Source organism: Melitaea cinxia, chromosome 17, assembly GCF_905220565.1.
Source record: "Melitaea cinxia chromosome 17, ilMelCinx1.1, whole genome shotgun sequence".
Lineage (NCBI taxonomy): Eukaryota > Metazoa > Arthropoda > Insecta > Lepidoptera > Nymphalidae > Melitaea > Melitaea cinxia.
Genome location: NC_059410.1, coordinates 5,701,366 through 5,717,417, shown reverse-complemented (window position 1 = coordinate 5,717,417; position 16,052 = coordinate 5,701,366). Strand labels below are relative to the sequence as shown.

Below are 16,052 nucleotides of genomic sequence, written 5' to 3'. Positions count from 1 at the left end.
AATAAATAAATAAATAAAGTTCCGACCCTTTTTCTACATGGAGAAAGAGGCCAGCAGGAGCGAATCAACCAATAAAAAAAATATGTACAATGGCGATGTTATCGCTGCAAGCGATATCTTCCTTTAGTTGAAGCAGTCAGCCATAGCCGTATAAGTGTACTGTTACGCGGCACCTCCCGGTAGTCTTTTTAAAATAAACAAACAAGTTGTTCAAATATTGATTTAGTTTATTATATCGTCCAAACACTAACAGCACGGAAAATGGAATATTTAAAAGGAATTAAAATAGCGGCGCCAGCACCAACCGCGAATAAAACGTAGGTATAACAGTCCGTCGCACTATGGGAAAATCGCGTATGTTTCGTCTCATAATTGTGTTTGCTTGCAAACGAAAAAAAAACCGACTTCAATTACATCGACGTGTAATACAACGTAGATCGACGAAAAAATAGTTAAGTAACTACGCGTTATCAAAGATTACTCAAAAAGTAGTTATCAGATCTCGATAAAATTTATATGTGACCACATGATAAACATCAGCTTTCGATTAAATTAAAAATTATCAAAATCGGTACACCCAGTAAAAAGTTATTGCGGATTTTCGAGAGTTTCCCTCGATTTCTCTAGGATCCCATCATCAGTGCCTAATTTCTTTATCATGGTATCAAACTACGAATATCCCCTTTACAGCAAAAAAAGAATTATCAAAATCGGTACATCCAGTAGAAAGTTATGCGGTATAATACAACGTAGATCGACGAAAAAAGCGTCAAGTAAAAACGCATTATTAGATATAACTCGAAAAGTAGATGTTAGATCTTAAATAAATTTAAATGGGACCAATTGGCACACACCACCTTTCGATTAAAAAAAAAATTTGTCGAAATCGGTCCACTCGGTCAAAAGTTCTGATGTAACATACATAAAAAAAAAATACAGTCGAATTGAGAACCTCCTCCTTTTTTTGAAGTCGGTTAAAAATTCCGTATCTCAGTTGTTTCAAAACTAAATGAGCTGTAATTTTGCACACATATATTTGTATTTACAAAGTTTAATGGAAATAATTTTGATTTTGAAAATTCTATTTATTAATTAATTTAAGAAATAAAACTTAGAAAATAACTTGCATTCATATCATATTCATTCATTCATATTGAAAAATAAACAAAATTTGTCTTTTTTTGTAATTTCCATAAAATGGAATAATAGTAACAAACGAGAAAAAAAATATGTACAAAATTCAGGAAGCTCCTACAGATTTTCGCTGATAGCAAGAAGGGCCTTGGCTTCATCTAAAAGTTCTTTCGATATTGTTTCTAAGGTGTTTCTCAAACTTGATATGTATGGATCAGAAGTGTACATTAAGGTATGGAACGCGTCTTCATTGGTAGTTACTCTTGAACACTTTTTAGAATGATGAAGTCTAAACTTTTTGTAATCCTTATTTCGGGATTCTTGCGCGTCTTCCAACAACTGTCCTATAGGTAAAATAGCATAGTACTCAATCATTTTTTCTCCGTGCATAAGTATTTTATGGACGGACGAAGGCATATAATACCAATTATAAATATTTACGTACAGTTGGGCTGTACTATATGCGTATTCACCGAACTTTTTTGAATTAATGGCCATTCTAGATGACATAGTTTGTAGTATTATGTACATTCGTTTTATAAATTCTACGCCTACACCTGTAATGTCTGCAGAGCAAGAGTAATTCTGAAAAAATCTCCGAGTTGTGTTTCAGTCATTACTGTTTCCAATGCCTAGACCGTAACTCCTGAGCATATGCGTTGAGCACACAGTCCAATCCGTACTCTTGTATTAATTCCATGTTTTTTTGTTTCTTTGTTTTTTCTGAAGATGCTTCGTATGGTTTTGAAGGTCTGCCACCACTACTTTCAGACGTATTAGGGTCATTAACCATGACTCGACAATCTAGTAGAACACGAAATTGACCATCTAACCAATTGACGTTCTTATTTTCAAAGCGTTCTTGTCTTTGCTATGCATCTGGTTTATATATAATAATCAATAATAATAAGTAATCTTCGCAATTTGTCTTCTTTTTAACCGACTTCAAAAAAAGAAGGAGGTTACTCAATTCGACCGTATATATATATATTTTTTTTTTTTTTGTATGTTCGGAGATAACTTTTTCGTTTATGATGCGATTTTGATAATTCTTTTTTTGTTGGAAAGGAGATATCCCTAGTTTGGTACCATGATAAGTAAACCAGGATCTGATCATGGGATCCCAGAGAAATCGAGGGAAACTTTCAAAAATCGTACGGCTGACTAGTAAATTTAATCATGTTTTCATTAAGTACTATAAAGCAGTACTATTTAATAAAAGTCTGGAGTCGATCTGATGATGGAGAAGAAAGATAGTCAAGGGAACTCTTCAACAATTTATAGCAATTACCTGCTGTGTGGTCATCTGTGTCGCAGGACCAGGTTTGATGATGGAGCCCATAAACACTCGAGAGAATTTCTCAACAATTTATAGCAGTTACCTTTTGCTGTTTGACGACCGCTTTGATATAATGGTGCATGTGCCGTGTCGGCGGCGCCTAAACACCGACGGTCGCGGGTTCAATTCCCGCTCGGAGTATCCACTCCGAGCGGGAATTGAACATAAATATCCATTTATGTTTATAAAAATATTTATTTTCGGTCTAGTTGTTAATCTTTGTGGTTCTCCCAACCTAGCCTCAGAGAACACGCTAGGCTGTCATTCCCGGTTGTTATTACGTACACCTGATAGCGAACTTTACTCATAGTATGTCGACGCGTTAGCGCAGCGGTCACAGCACTGGCTGTTGCGCTAGCGTTGGTGGGTTCAATCTTCGCGCAGGACAGACATTTGTATTGGCCATATAAGATGTTTGTCATATCAACAACACACACACAACAAACAAGTACAAAAAATATTTTTAGATATATCAATACAATAACAATAATAACAGTATTCAAACTAATTTATAGTCAATGAAACAAATTATGAAAGAAAACTGAATACAACTTACGAGTAGATACTAGAGTAGTTATTTTTTTACTTGGCACCGACTTCAAAATTATAAAATATTTATTAAATCATTTCTGATTAACTAAATCAAAATACGAATTACTTTGTACTAAGTAAATTTATTTTTCACTTTTTAGTTTCCTGTTGGAGTCGGTTTTTTTTGTTAAAAATTCTTTTATTTTAAATTTACATTCATCATCATCATCATCATTGTTCCGTTTGCAGAGTTATACAATAAATAAATTTCTAAAATAAAAGTAGCCTAAGTTATTTCATATTGCATAAGATATATCCCAGTGAAAGTACCGTCAAAATCGGTCCACCCGTTTCAGAGATTAGCCGGAACATACAGACAGACAGACAAACAAAAATTGGAAAAAATGTTATTTTGGTATATGGACCATGTATACATCCGTATGCATTTAGTAAAAAGCAGTATTTTAATATAACAAAAGGACACTCCAATTTTATCTATTTGTATAGATTGTTTACGTAAAATATGTTATGTTTAAATTATTATAATGTTAAAACTATAATTATATAGCTTAAAATTGTATGTGATTTTGAATTATAAAAATAAGCGTATTATTATTATCTATTATATTTTATTGTATAGTACGACGAACGAGTAGTAGATACCCTGACGCCTTAAGACATCGTCATAAACAGAGTAGGGTTAGGGTTAGTTTAGTAGGGTTCCGTGAATAGTAGGTACTTAGTAACAGTTACCAAGTTCGACTTTAAACTTACAACTAAATTTACTAATCAATACCAGTAAAATTAAAAATTAATACTTTCAAGTACCAAGTTTAGTTACGTCGGTACAAAATCAAGCAGATAGCGGTATCAATGTGTGCGTACGCGTAATGTTATTGTGTTGCGATTTAAATACCTAAACTTGAGCGAGTTAAAAATGTAATAGCGTCCTTAACTGCTTTTTAGGGCAACTGAGTGTCTGACCAACAACTGTGAATTTTTCAGGGCTCGCCTTCCTTTTATAGGCCAATGAAATAGTGCTATGTGCTTTTGCAAGATAAGATAATAATATAGATAAGAAAATAATAATTTGCACTCTTCCCATAACCAACCTGTTTTTAATTCGACCCTAATAGATAAGTGACCATATTTTATTAAGTAAGGTGGTCAAAACTGTATCAAAACCAGAAAAAACTATTAATAATACTCATCACTGTAATGAACTTTTTATCAATTTGACCTAAATAGATAACAAATGATTTTATGAGAAATAAAAAGAAATTGGAAAAAAAATGATTTTTACCTCGCGATATGTTTTGACACCGTGACAAAAAAAGTGCAAATATGTGCAATTTTATTTTCTCTCCTTGTGTTAGCTAATCTATAAAGATCTTAATACAACAAATATCGACAGCGGCAAGCAGCGGTAATGGGTAAACTTCTCGTTAAAAAAAATTAACCCTAAAAACATACCATATTAAACTATATTGGTTAATTTTATTTTATCAAACTAATATATATAATACTAATTACAAAACGTTAAGAGGAGATTATAAGCATAGAAAAATGTATAATACTTATACATTTATATCAAAAACTTCCGAGTAATGTGGCGTTGAATTGTAGTAACGCATTGTGTCAAAATTACGTTATTGAGCATGAGTTAGCTTTGAAGCCTATTTATATACATTATAACAAAAAAAATAGGATAAATAAAGCTTATTTATTAGACTATATTAATTTATTATTTTTATTCTATAACAACGACTTTCTCGTGAAACGGTTTTGAGACAGCTTTGTATGGGGCTTTACCATAGTGCGTCGCCCGCAGGCCGTGGCGCACTTCATGGAGAAGGAGCGGCTGCGGGCGCTGCTGGAGCCGCTGGAGGCGGCGGCGGCGCTGCTGGCGGCCGCGGCGCACGACGTGGACCACCCCGGCACGTCGTCCGCCTTCCTCTGCAACTCGCGCCACGCGCTGGCGCTGCTCTACAACGACGTCAGCGTGCTCGAGTCGCACCACGCCGCGCTCACCTTCAAGCTCACGCTCAGTTAGTACCACACGTCTATCATTTATGTTTGCTGGAGCCGCTGGAGGCGGCGGCGGCGCTGCTGGCGGCCGCGGCGCACGACGTGGACCACCCCGGCACGTCGTCCGCCTTCCTCTGCAACTCGCGCCACGCGCTGGCGCTGCTCTACAACGACGTCAGCGTGCTCGAGTCGCACCACGCCGCGCTCACCTTCAAGCTCACGCTCAGTTAGTACCACACGTCTATCATTTATGTTTACTGGAGCCGCTGGAGGCGGCGGCGGCGCTGCTGGCGGCCGCGGCGCACGACGTGGACCACCCCGGCACGTCGTCCGCCTTCCTCTGCAACTCGCGCCACGCGCTGGCGCTGCTCTACAACGACGTCAGCGTGCTCGAGTCGCACCACGCCGCGCTCACCTTCAAGCTCACGCTCAGTTAGTACCACACGTCTATCATTTATGTTTACTGGAGCCGCTGGAGGCGGCGGCGGCGCTGCTGGCGGCCGCGGCGCACGACGTGGACCACCCCGGCACGTCGTCCGCCTTCCTCTGCAACTCGCGCCACGCGCTGGCGCTGCTCTACAACGACGTCAGCGTGCTCGAGTCGCACCACGCCGCGCTCACCTTCAAGCTCACGCTCAGTTAGTACCACACGTCTATCATTTATGTTTACTGGAGCCGCTGGAGGCGGCGGCGGCGCTGCTGGCGGCCGCGGCGCACGACGTGGACCACCCCGGCACGTCGTCCGCCTTCCTCTGCAACTCGCGCCACGCGCTGGCGCTGCTCTACAACGACGTCAGCGTGCTCGAGTCGCACCACGCCGCGCTCACCTTCAAGCTCACGCTCAGTTAGTACCACACGTCTATCATTTATGTTTACTGGAGCCGCTGGAGGCGGCGGCGGCGCTGCTGGCGGCCGCGGCGCACGACGTGGACCACCCCGGCACGTCGTCCGCCTTCCTCTGCAACTCGCGCCACGCGCTGGCGCTGCTCTACAACGACGTCAGCGTGCTCGAGTCGCACCACGCCGCGCTCACCTTCAAGCTCACGCTCAGTTAGTACCACACGTCTATCATTTATGTTTACTGGAGCCGCTGGAGGCGGCGGCGGCGCTGCTGGCGGCCGCGGCGCACGACGTGGACCACCCCGGCACGTCGTCCGCCTTCCTCTGCAACTCGCGCCACGCGCTGGCGCTGCTCTACAACGACGTCAGCGTGCTCGAGTCGCACCACGCCGCGCTCACCTTCAAGCTCACGCTCAGTTAGTACCACACGTCTATCATTTATGTTTACTGGAGCCGCTGGAGGCGGCGGCGGCGCTGCTGGCGGCCGCGGCGCACGACGTGGACCACCCCGGCACGTCGTCCGCCTTCCTCTGCAACTCGCGCCACGCGCTGGCGCTGCTCTACAACGACGTCAGCGTGCTCGAGTCGCACCACGCCGCGCTCACCTTCAAGCTCACGCTCAGTTAGTACCACACGTCTATCATTTATGTTTACTGGAGCCGCTGGAGGCGGCGGCGGCGCTGCTGGCGGCCGCGGCGCACGACGTGGACCACCCCGGCACGTCGTCCGCCTTCCTCTGCAACTCGCGCCACGCGCTGGCGCTGCTCTACAACGACGTCAGCGTGCTCGAGTCGCACCACGCCGCGCTCACCTTCAAGCTCACGCTCAGTTAGTACCACACGTCTATCATTTATGTTTACTGGAGCCGCTGGAGGCGGCGGCGGCGCTGCTGGCGGCCGCGGCGCACGACGTGGACCACCCCGGCACGTCGTCCGCCTTCCTCTGCAACTCGCGCCACGCGCTGGCGCTGCTCTACAACGACGTCAGCGTGCTCGAGTCGCACCACGCCGCGCTCACCTTCAAGCTCACGCTCAGTTAGTACCACACGTCTATCATTTATGTTTACTGGAGCCGCTGGAGGCGGCGGCGGCGCTGCTGGCGGCCGCGGCGCACGACGTGGACCACCCCGGCACGTCGTCCGCCTTCCTCTGCAACTCGCGCCACGCGCTGGCGCTGCTCTACAACGACGTCAGCGTGCTCGAGTCGCACCACGCCGCGCTCACCTTCAAGCTCACGCTCAGTTAGTACCACACGTCTATCATTTATGTTTACTGGAGCCGCTGGAGGCGGCGGCGGCGCTGCTGGCGGCCGCGGCGCACGACGTGGACCACCCCGGCACGTCGTCCGCCTTCCTCTGCAACTCGCGCCACGCGCTGGCGCTGCTCTACAACGACGTCAGCGTGCTCGAGTCGCACCACGCCGCGCTCACCTTCAAGCTCACGCTCAGTTAGTACCACACGTCTATCATTTATGTTTACTGGAGCCGCTGGAGGCGGCGGCGGCGCTGCTGGCGGCCGCGGCGCACGACGTGGACCACCCCGGCACGTCGTCCGCCTTCCTCTGCAACTCGCGCCACGCGCTGGCGCTGCTCTACAACGACGTCAGCGTGCTCGAGTCGCACCACGCCGCGCTCACCTTCAAGCTCACGCTCAGTTAGTACCACACGTCTATCATTTATGTTTACTGGAGCCGCTGGAGGCGGCGGCGGCGCTGCTGGCGGCCGCGGCGCACGACGTGGACCACCCCGGCACGTCGTCCGCCTTCCTCTGCAACTCGCGCCACGCGCTGGCGCTGCTCTACAACGACGTCAGCGTGCTCGAGTCGCACCACGCCGCGCTCACCTTCAAGCTCACGCTCAGTTAGTACCACACGTCTATCATTTATGTTTACTGGAGCCGCTGGAGGCGGCGGCGGCGCTGCTGGCGGCCGCGGCGCACGACGTGGACCACCCCGGCACGTCGTCCGCCTTCCTCTGCAACTCGCGCCACGCGCTGGCGCTGCTCTACAACGACGTCAGCGTGCTCGAGTCGCACCACGCCGCGCTCACCTTCAAGCTCACGCTCAGTTAGTACCACACGTCTATCATTTATGTTTACTGGAGCCGCTGGAGGCGGCGGCGGCGCTGCTGGCGGCCGCGGCGCACGACGTGGACCACCCCGGCACGTCGTCCGCCTTCCTCTGCAACTCGCGCCACGCGCTGGCGCTGCTCTACAACGACGTCAGCGTGCTCGAGTCGCACCACGCCGCGCTCACCTTCAAGCTCACGCTCAGTTAGTACCACACGTCTATCATTTATGTTTACTGGAGCCGCTGGAGGCGGCGGCGGCGCTGCTGGCGGCCGCGGCGCACGACGTGGACCACCCCGGCACGTCGTCCGCCTTCCTCTGCAACTCGCGCCACGCGCTGGCGCTGCTCTACAACGACGTCAGCGTGCTCGAGTCGCACCACGCCGCGCTCACCTTCAAGCTCACGCTCAGTTAGTACCACACGTCTATCATTTATGTTTACTGGAGCCGCTGGAGGCGGCGGCGGCGCTGCTGGCGGCCGCGGCGCACGACGTGGACCACCCCGGCACGTCGTCCGCCTTCCTCTGCAACTCGCGCCACGCGCTGGCGCTGCTCTACAACGACGTCAGCGTGCTCGAGTCGCACCACGCCGCGCTCACCTTCAAGCTCACGCTCAGTTAGTACCACACGTCTATCATTTATGTTTACTGGAGCCGCTGGAGGCGGCGGCGGCGCTGCTGGCGGCCGCGGCGCACGACGTGGACCACCCCGGCACGTCGTCCGCCTTCCTCTGCAACTCGCGCCACGCGCTGGCGCTGCTCTACAACGACGTCAGCGTGCTCGAGTCGCACCACGCCGCGCTCACCTTCAAGCTCACGCTCAGTTAGTACCACACGTCTATCATTTATGTTTACTGGAGCCGCTGGAGGCGGCGGCGGCGCTGCTGGCGGCCGCGGCGCACGACGTGGACCACCCCGGCACGTCGTCCGCCTTCCTCTGCAACTCGCGCCACGCGCTGGCGCTGCTCTACAACGACGTCAGCGTGCTCGAGTCGCACCACGCCGCGCTCACCTTCAAGCTCACGCTCAGTTAGTACCACACGTCTATCATTTATGTTTACTGGAGCCGCTGGAGGCGGCGGCGGCGCTGCTGGCGGCCGCGGCGCACGACGTGGACCACCCCGGCACGTCGTCCGCCTTCCTCTGCAACTCGCGCCACGCGCTGGCGCTGCTCTACAACGACGTCAGCGTGCTCGAGTCGCACCACGCCGCGCTCACCTTCAAGCTCACGCTCAGTTAGTACCACACGTCTATCATTTATGTTTACTGGAGCCGCTGGAGGCGGCGGCGGCGCTGCTGGCGGCCGCGGCGCACGACGTGGACCACCCCGGCACGTCGTCCGCCTTCCTCTGCAACTCGCGCCACGCGCTGGCGCTGCTCTACAACGACGTCAGCGTGCTCGAGTCGCACCACGCCGCGCTCACCTTCAAGCTCACGCTCAGTTAGTACCACACGTCTATCATTTATGTTTACTGGAGCCGCTGGAGGCGGCGGCGGCGCTGCTGGCGGCCGCGGCGCACGACGTGGACCACCCCGGCACGTCGTCCGCCTTCCTCTGCAACTCGCGCCACGCGCTGGCGCTGCTCTACAACGACGTCAGCGTGCTCGAGTCGCACCACGCCGCGCTCACCTTCAAGCTCACGCTCAGTTAGTACCACACGTCTATCATTTATGTTTACTGGAGCCGCTGGAGGCGGCGGCGGCGCTGCTGGCGGCCGCGGCGCACGACGTGGACCACCCCGGCACGTCGTCCGCCTTCCTCTGCAACTCGCGCCACGCGCTGGCGCTGCTCTACAACGACGTCAGCGTGCTCGAGTCGCACCACGCCGCGCTCACCTTCAAGCTCACGCTCAGTTAGTACCACACGTCTATCATTTATGTTTACTGGAGCCGCTGGAGGCGGCGGCGGCGCTGCTGGCGACCGCGGCGCACGACGTGGACCACCCCGGCACGTCGTCCGCCTTCCTCTGCAACTCGCGCCACGCGCTGGCGCTGCTCTACAACGACGTCAGCGTGCTCGAGTCGCACCACGCCGCGCTCACCTTCAAGCTCACGCTCAGTTAGTACCACACGTCTATCATTTATGTTTACTGGAGCCGCTGGAGGCGGCGGCGGCGCTGCTGGCGGCCGCGGCGCACGACGTGGACCACCCCGGCACGTCGTCCGCCTTCCTCTGCAACTCGCGCCACGCGCTGGCGCTGCTCTACAACGACGTCAGCGTGCTCGAGTCGCACCACGCCGCGCTCACCTTCAAGCTCACGCTCAGTTAGTACCACACGTCTATCATTTATGTTTACTGGAGCCGCTGGAGGCGGCGGCGGCGCTGCTGGCGGCCGCGGCGCACGACGTGGACCACCCCGGCACGTCGTCCGCCTTCCTCTGCAACTCGCGCCACGCGCTGGCGCTGCTCTACAACGACGTCAGCGTGCTCGAGTCGCACCACGCCGCGCTCACCTTCAAGCTCACGCTCAGTTAGTACCACACGTCTATCATTTATGTTTACTGGAGCCGCTGGAGGCGGCGGCGGCGCTGCTGGCGGCCGCGGCGCACGACGTGGACCACCCCGGCACGTCGTCCGCCTTCCTCTGCAACTCGCGCCACGCGCTGGCGCTGCTCTACAACGACGTCAGCGTGCTCGAGTCGCACCACGCCGCGCTCACCTTCAAGCTCACGCTCAGTTAGTACCACACGTCTATCATTTATGTTTACTGGAGCCGCTGGAGGCGGCGGCGGCGCTGCTGGCGGCCGCGGCGCACGACGTGGACCACCCCGGCACGTCGTCCGCCTTCCTCTGCAACTCGCGCCACGCGCTGGCGCTGCTCTACAACGACGTCAGCGTGCTCGAGTCGCACCACGCCGCGCTCACCTTCAAGCTCACGCTCAGTTAGTACCACACGTCTATCATTTATGTTTACTGGAGCCGCTGGAGGCGGCGGCGGCGCTGCTGGCGGCCGCGGCGCACGACGTGGACCACCCCGGCACGTCGTCCGCCTTCCTCTGCAACTCGCGCCACGCGCTGGCGCTGCTCTACAACGACGTCAGCGTGCTCGAGTCGCACCACGCCGCGCTCACCTTCAAGCTCACGCTCAGTTAGTACCACACGTCTATCATTTATGTTTACTGGAGCCGCTGGAGGCGGCGGCGGCGCTGCTGGCGGCCGCGGCGCACGACGTGGACCACCCCGGCACGTCGTCCGCCTTCCTCTGCAACTCGCGCCACGCGCTGGCGCTGCTCTACAACGACGTCAGCGTGCTCGAGTCGCACCACGCCGCGCTCACCTTCAAGCTCACGCTCAGTTAGTACCACACGTCTATCATTTATGTTTACTGGAGCCGCTGGAGGCGGCGGCGGCGCTGCTGGCGGCCGCGGCGCACGACGTGGACCACCCCGGCACGTCGTCCGCCTTCCTCTGCAACTCGCGCCACGCGCTGGCGCTGCTCTACAACGACGTCAGCGTGCTCGAGTCGCACCACGCCGCGCTCACCTTCAAGCTCACGCTCAGTTAGTACCACACGTCTATCATTTATGTTTACTGGAGCCGCTGGAGGCGGCGGCGGCGCTGCTGGCGGCCGCGGCGCACGACGTGGACCACCCCGGCACGTCGTCCGCCTTCCTCTGCAACTCGCGCCACGCGCTGGCGCTGCTCTACAACGACGTCAGCGTGCTCGAGTCGCACCACGCCGCGCTCACCTTCAAGCTCACGCTCAGTTAGTACCACACGTCTATCATTTATGTTTACTGGAGCCGCTGGAGGCGGCGGCGGCGCTGCTGGCGGCCGCGGCGCACGACGTGGACCACCCCGGCACGTCGTCCGCCTTCCTCTGCAACTCGCGCCACGCGCTGGCGCTGCTCTACAACGACGTCAGCGTGCTCGAGTCGCACCACGCCGCGCTCACCTTCAAGCTCACGCTCAGTTAGTACCACACGTCTATCATTTATGTTTACTGGAGCCGCTGGAGGCGGCGGCGGCGCTGCTGGCGGCCGCGGCGCACGACGTGGACCACCCCGGCACGTCGTCCGCCTTCCTCTGCAACTCGCGCCACGCGCTGGCGCTGCTCTACAACGACGTCAGCGTGCTCGAGTCGCACCACGCCGCGCTCACCTTCAAGCTCACGCTCAGTTAGTACCACACGTCTATCATTTATGTTTACTGGAGCCGCTGGAGGCGGCGGCGGCGCTGCTGGCGGCCGCGGCGCACGACGTGGACCACCCCGGCACGTCGTCCGCCTTCCTCTGCAACTCGCGCCACGCGCTGGCGCTGCTCTACAACGACGTCAGCGTGCTCGAGTCGCACCACGCCGCGCTCACCTTCAAGCTCACGCTCAGTTAGTACCCACTCTCAGTTAGTACCGCGCGTGTTCATACTCATCATTACAGCCTATACACTCCACTGCTGGACATGGGCCTCCACAAGTTTACGCCAAAAATAACGTGATCTCATGTGTGCCGCCCATAGTCACCACGCTGGGCAGGCGGGCTGGTGACCGCAGGGCTGGCTTTGTCGCACCGAAGGCGCTGCTGCCCGTCTTCGGCCTGTGTATTTCAAAGTCAAGCAATTGGATGATTATCCCGCCACCAGTCGGCTTTTTAAGTTCCAAGGTGGTAGTGGAACCTTGTTATCCCTTAGTCGCCTCTTACGACACCCACGGGTAGAGAGAAGGTCGCTATATTCTTTAGTACTGTAGCCACACAGTACATATTCATACTATTTTGATTATTTATCTATGGATATTTGTACTTGTATATGTATGAATTAATGAATCTATCATACACTATTTTTATTCATCCTTGAAAATATTGTACACTTCCTATCCGTCACTACTATATCATGTCCTATGCCCAAAAGGTTAACTGGAAAAAATCGCTCTTCAGCGATAAGATCGCCTTTGTACATCTTTTTTTTGTAATTACTACTGTTTGTTTATATTTTGGTGTACAATAAAAAATTTATTATTATTATTACCACATCCACATCTATCATTTACTTTTACTCATCCCTAAAAGATTAATCACTCCACTAGATAATGCTTTATTTATTTAGTTTTATTATAGATCGTAATCCAATACTAACTCCGTCTCAGTTAGTATCAATTCTTACATCACCTAATATAAGTAGAAATATAAAATATCAAGTGTCGATCAGTGTTATTGTTGAAATAAATGTCGTTACAAATCTATGTCAGAAGAACTACTATAAAGTTTCTTATCTTATTCTACTTATTTTTATACTTTACTAACTGACTCGGCAAACGTTGTCTTGCCGCTAAACGCTATTTAAAAATATAAGTTGGTGGTAGAAACGTGAAAATTTAGGGTTGTATGTATTTTTAACGCCAAATCATAATAAAATTAAATATAAATAATTTATCTACAAATAAATATAAAACATTTAAGGGTGGACTACCCTTAACATTCAGGGGGATGAAAAATAGATATTGTTTGATTCTCAGACCCAATATGCACACGAAATTTCATGAGCATCGGTCAAGCCGCTTCGGAGGAGTTTAACTACAAACACCGCGACACGAGAATTTTATATATTAGATTAAATAGTAAATAAATATTAGGATTACAACACTGAAATGTACCAGTTAGATGAACAGGAAGAAGGACAGCGTACACTCATTATTGCAGCATAAATACTCTAATTAATGGAATTACATTGGTTACCCTTTGAGAATTGAAGCCTCTTAGTGAACGCAACTTATCTTCTTTTCAAATCTCTTGTAGATGATGACCGCGTGAACATATTCAAGAATCTCGACCGCGAAACGTACAAGACGCTACGGCACAACATCATCGACATGATCCTGGCGACGGAGATGACGAAGCACTTCGAGCATCTCGCCAAGTTCGTGAACGTCTTCTACGCTAAGTCCAGTGGAAGTAAAGAGGATGGAATGCACACAGATGTACATACCTACTTACCTATATTTATCTATATTTATAAAATGATTCTCTAGCGATCCCTTATACTGCATGGAGAAAAAATCAATTTGCTCTTCCGTTCTGCCTACGTCATGGAAAAACTAATAGATAGATTCACTTGACTCTTATCAAAAGAAAAACAAAACATATATCATGTTAAATATATAAAGTATTTAAAAAAAAACTTATTTTTTAAATATTTCTTTCTTCAAAAAAAAGTTTGTTATATTTTTAAATAACCTTTTTTTCAAATCTTAAACCGAATGATGGCAAAAATAGTTTTCAAATAAACAAAAATAACAAAGTCTCTAATACTATCATAATATTATCTTAATATCAAGATATTGTGTAGTCGAAGATTTTAATCAGAAGGTTTTTTTTAAGGAACCTCTGTCATTGGATACAACAGCCCTAACGTCACCGGAAAACGTCGTTCTAGTGAAGAGAATGATGATCAAATGCGCTGACGTGTCAAATGCCTCAAGACCACAAAAGTTCGCCTTTGAATGGGCTAGAAGGTACATATTAACTAAAATAAAATAAATAAATAAATATCATATAACATACACACACGGTCGTCTGTTCCTATTGTAAGCAACTTAATGCTTGTGATGTAGATAACAGCCGACTGTTATAACTATTTTTTTTTTTGATAAACATATATAGAAATAATACATATATAAATACAAATATTATATTACACCCAGACTCAGGCGGGAATCGAACCCGCAACCCGCAGGACAGAAAGCAGGGCCACTACAAACTGCGCCAACGAGCTAGTCGAAATCTTATCCGTATTATCTTAAGACCAAACTAAAAGACAAATGTTATCCCATTTATTAAATAAAGAAACCAAACAACAAGCTTAACATTTTCTAATAATTCTATGAAATTAAAAATCCTATTAAACTTTTTGGAACTGCTCTATAAAATTACTGAAGGCTGAAAGTAGAGCGATTTTTTTCGTAATCGACGGATATAGGGAACATGGCTGAAAAACCTTCGTCTTTCGAAAAAAAATAAGCTTAAACGAGTAGGTATGTCTACTCCTAAATGTATGTGTACAGCGTTTCTACTAATCTCAAATTCCTTTAGTATTCCTAATAGTTAAGTGAACAAGCGTGTGCCAAATGGTCCTATTGCTTGAGTATACTTGTATAAAGGTGTAACAATATAGTAAAATGAAATCCATCTGAAATCATCATCATGCACCCTTATAGGGAATAGAGCCTATTCAAATCTAAAGCAATTCTAAAGCGTCGTATGCAATTTGTTTAAAAGTTCTGAGGCCACAATAATTTTTAAATATTGACCAGGCAGGAGAGGATCTATGGACTTAAACAACAATCTATGGAATTATCGTTAATTATTAAAAGAATCATTTCAATTTAACCAGAATCGCGGAAGAGTACTTCCTACAGACGGACGAGGAGAAGGCCAAAGACCTGCCAGTCGTGATGCCGATGTTCGACCGCGCGACCTGCTCCATACCACGCTCGCAGATCGGCTTTATCGACTACATCATCATCGACATGATGGAAGCTTGGGCTGGTTAGTAAACACTTGATCATGTCTCCATTTCAGTCTTCACACAGATGACGTGTTATCTTCTCACGAATATCAAAAAAATAACAAGAATACCTTTACTCTCTCATTACTGTCTTTTCTTCTGGCTGTCATTATCATGTCATAATGATTTGCTTCGCAACAAAAATTATTGCAACAACAAAGAGAAATTATTTGTCGAATTTGAGAAAACATCAGCAACAACAGACACAATCAACATTCAAATATAAACTACAAATGTCCAAGAACTGATTTTTATTGTTACTATAGTTAATTTATCTCCACAGATGAGCTGGTGGTACGTGGGCAAATGTTTTCTAATATTAATAACCTTAATTACTTTTTACCTTAATCATATTGAGTATTATAAAATTTATTTTAAAATATAACTTTTCCGTTCCAGCGTTCATCGACATGCCAGAACTGGTCACACACGCAAGGAATAACCACCAGCGTTGGAGGGAGCTCGACGAAGCCGGTGTTACCACAATCGCAGATGTGAAACGAGCACAACGTCAGAACGCCATACAGTCGTCACCAAATACGACCTCGCAACCCACTGCTGAAGAGTAAGCCTTGAGACCAAGAATTTCAGTCATAATTTATTGAAATGACGTATAG

At 49.1% G+C, this 16,052-nt stretch overlaps 1 protein-coding gene across 1 annotated transcript in view; it reads left to right on the top strand.

The window, feature by feature from the left end:
• The window catches only part of LOC123661828 (high affinity cAMP-specific and IBMX-insensitive 3',5'-cyclic phosphodiesterase 8-like), a 107,413-nt gene extending 91,361 nt beyond the window's left edge, over window positions 1-16,052 (top strand). Inside the window, exons 13-17 of the mRNA XM_045596768.1 lie at window positions 4,836-5,052; window positions 13,668-13,849; window positions 14,250-14,383; window positions 15,262-15,416; window positions 15,835-16,052. Coding sequence (XP_045452724.1) covers window positions 4,836-5,052; window positions 13,668-13,849; window positions 14,250-14,383; window positions 15,262-15,416; window positions 15,835-16,004 — 858 coding nt within the window. The 3' untranslated portion in view covers window positions 16,005-16,052. The remainder of the gene's footprint in view (window positions 1-4,835; window positions 5,053-13,667; window positions 13,850-14,249; window positions 14,384-15,261; window positions 15,417-15,834) is intronic.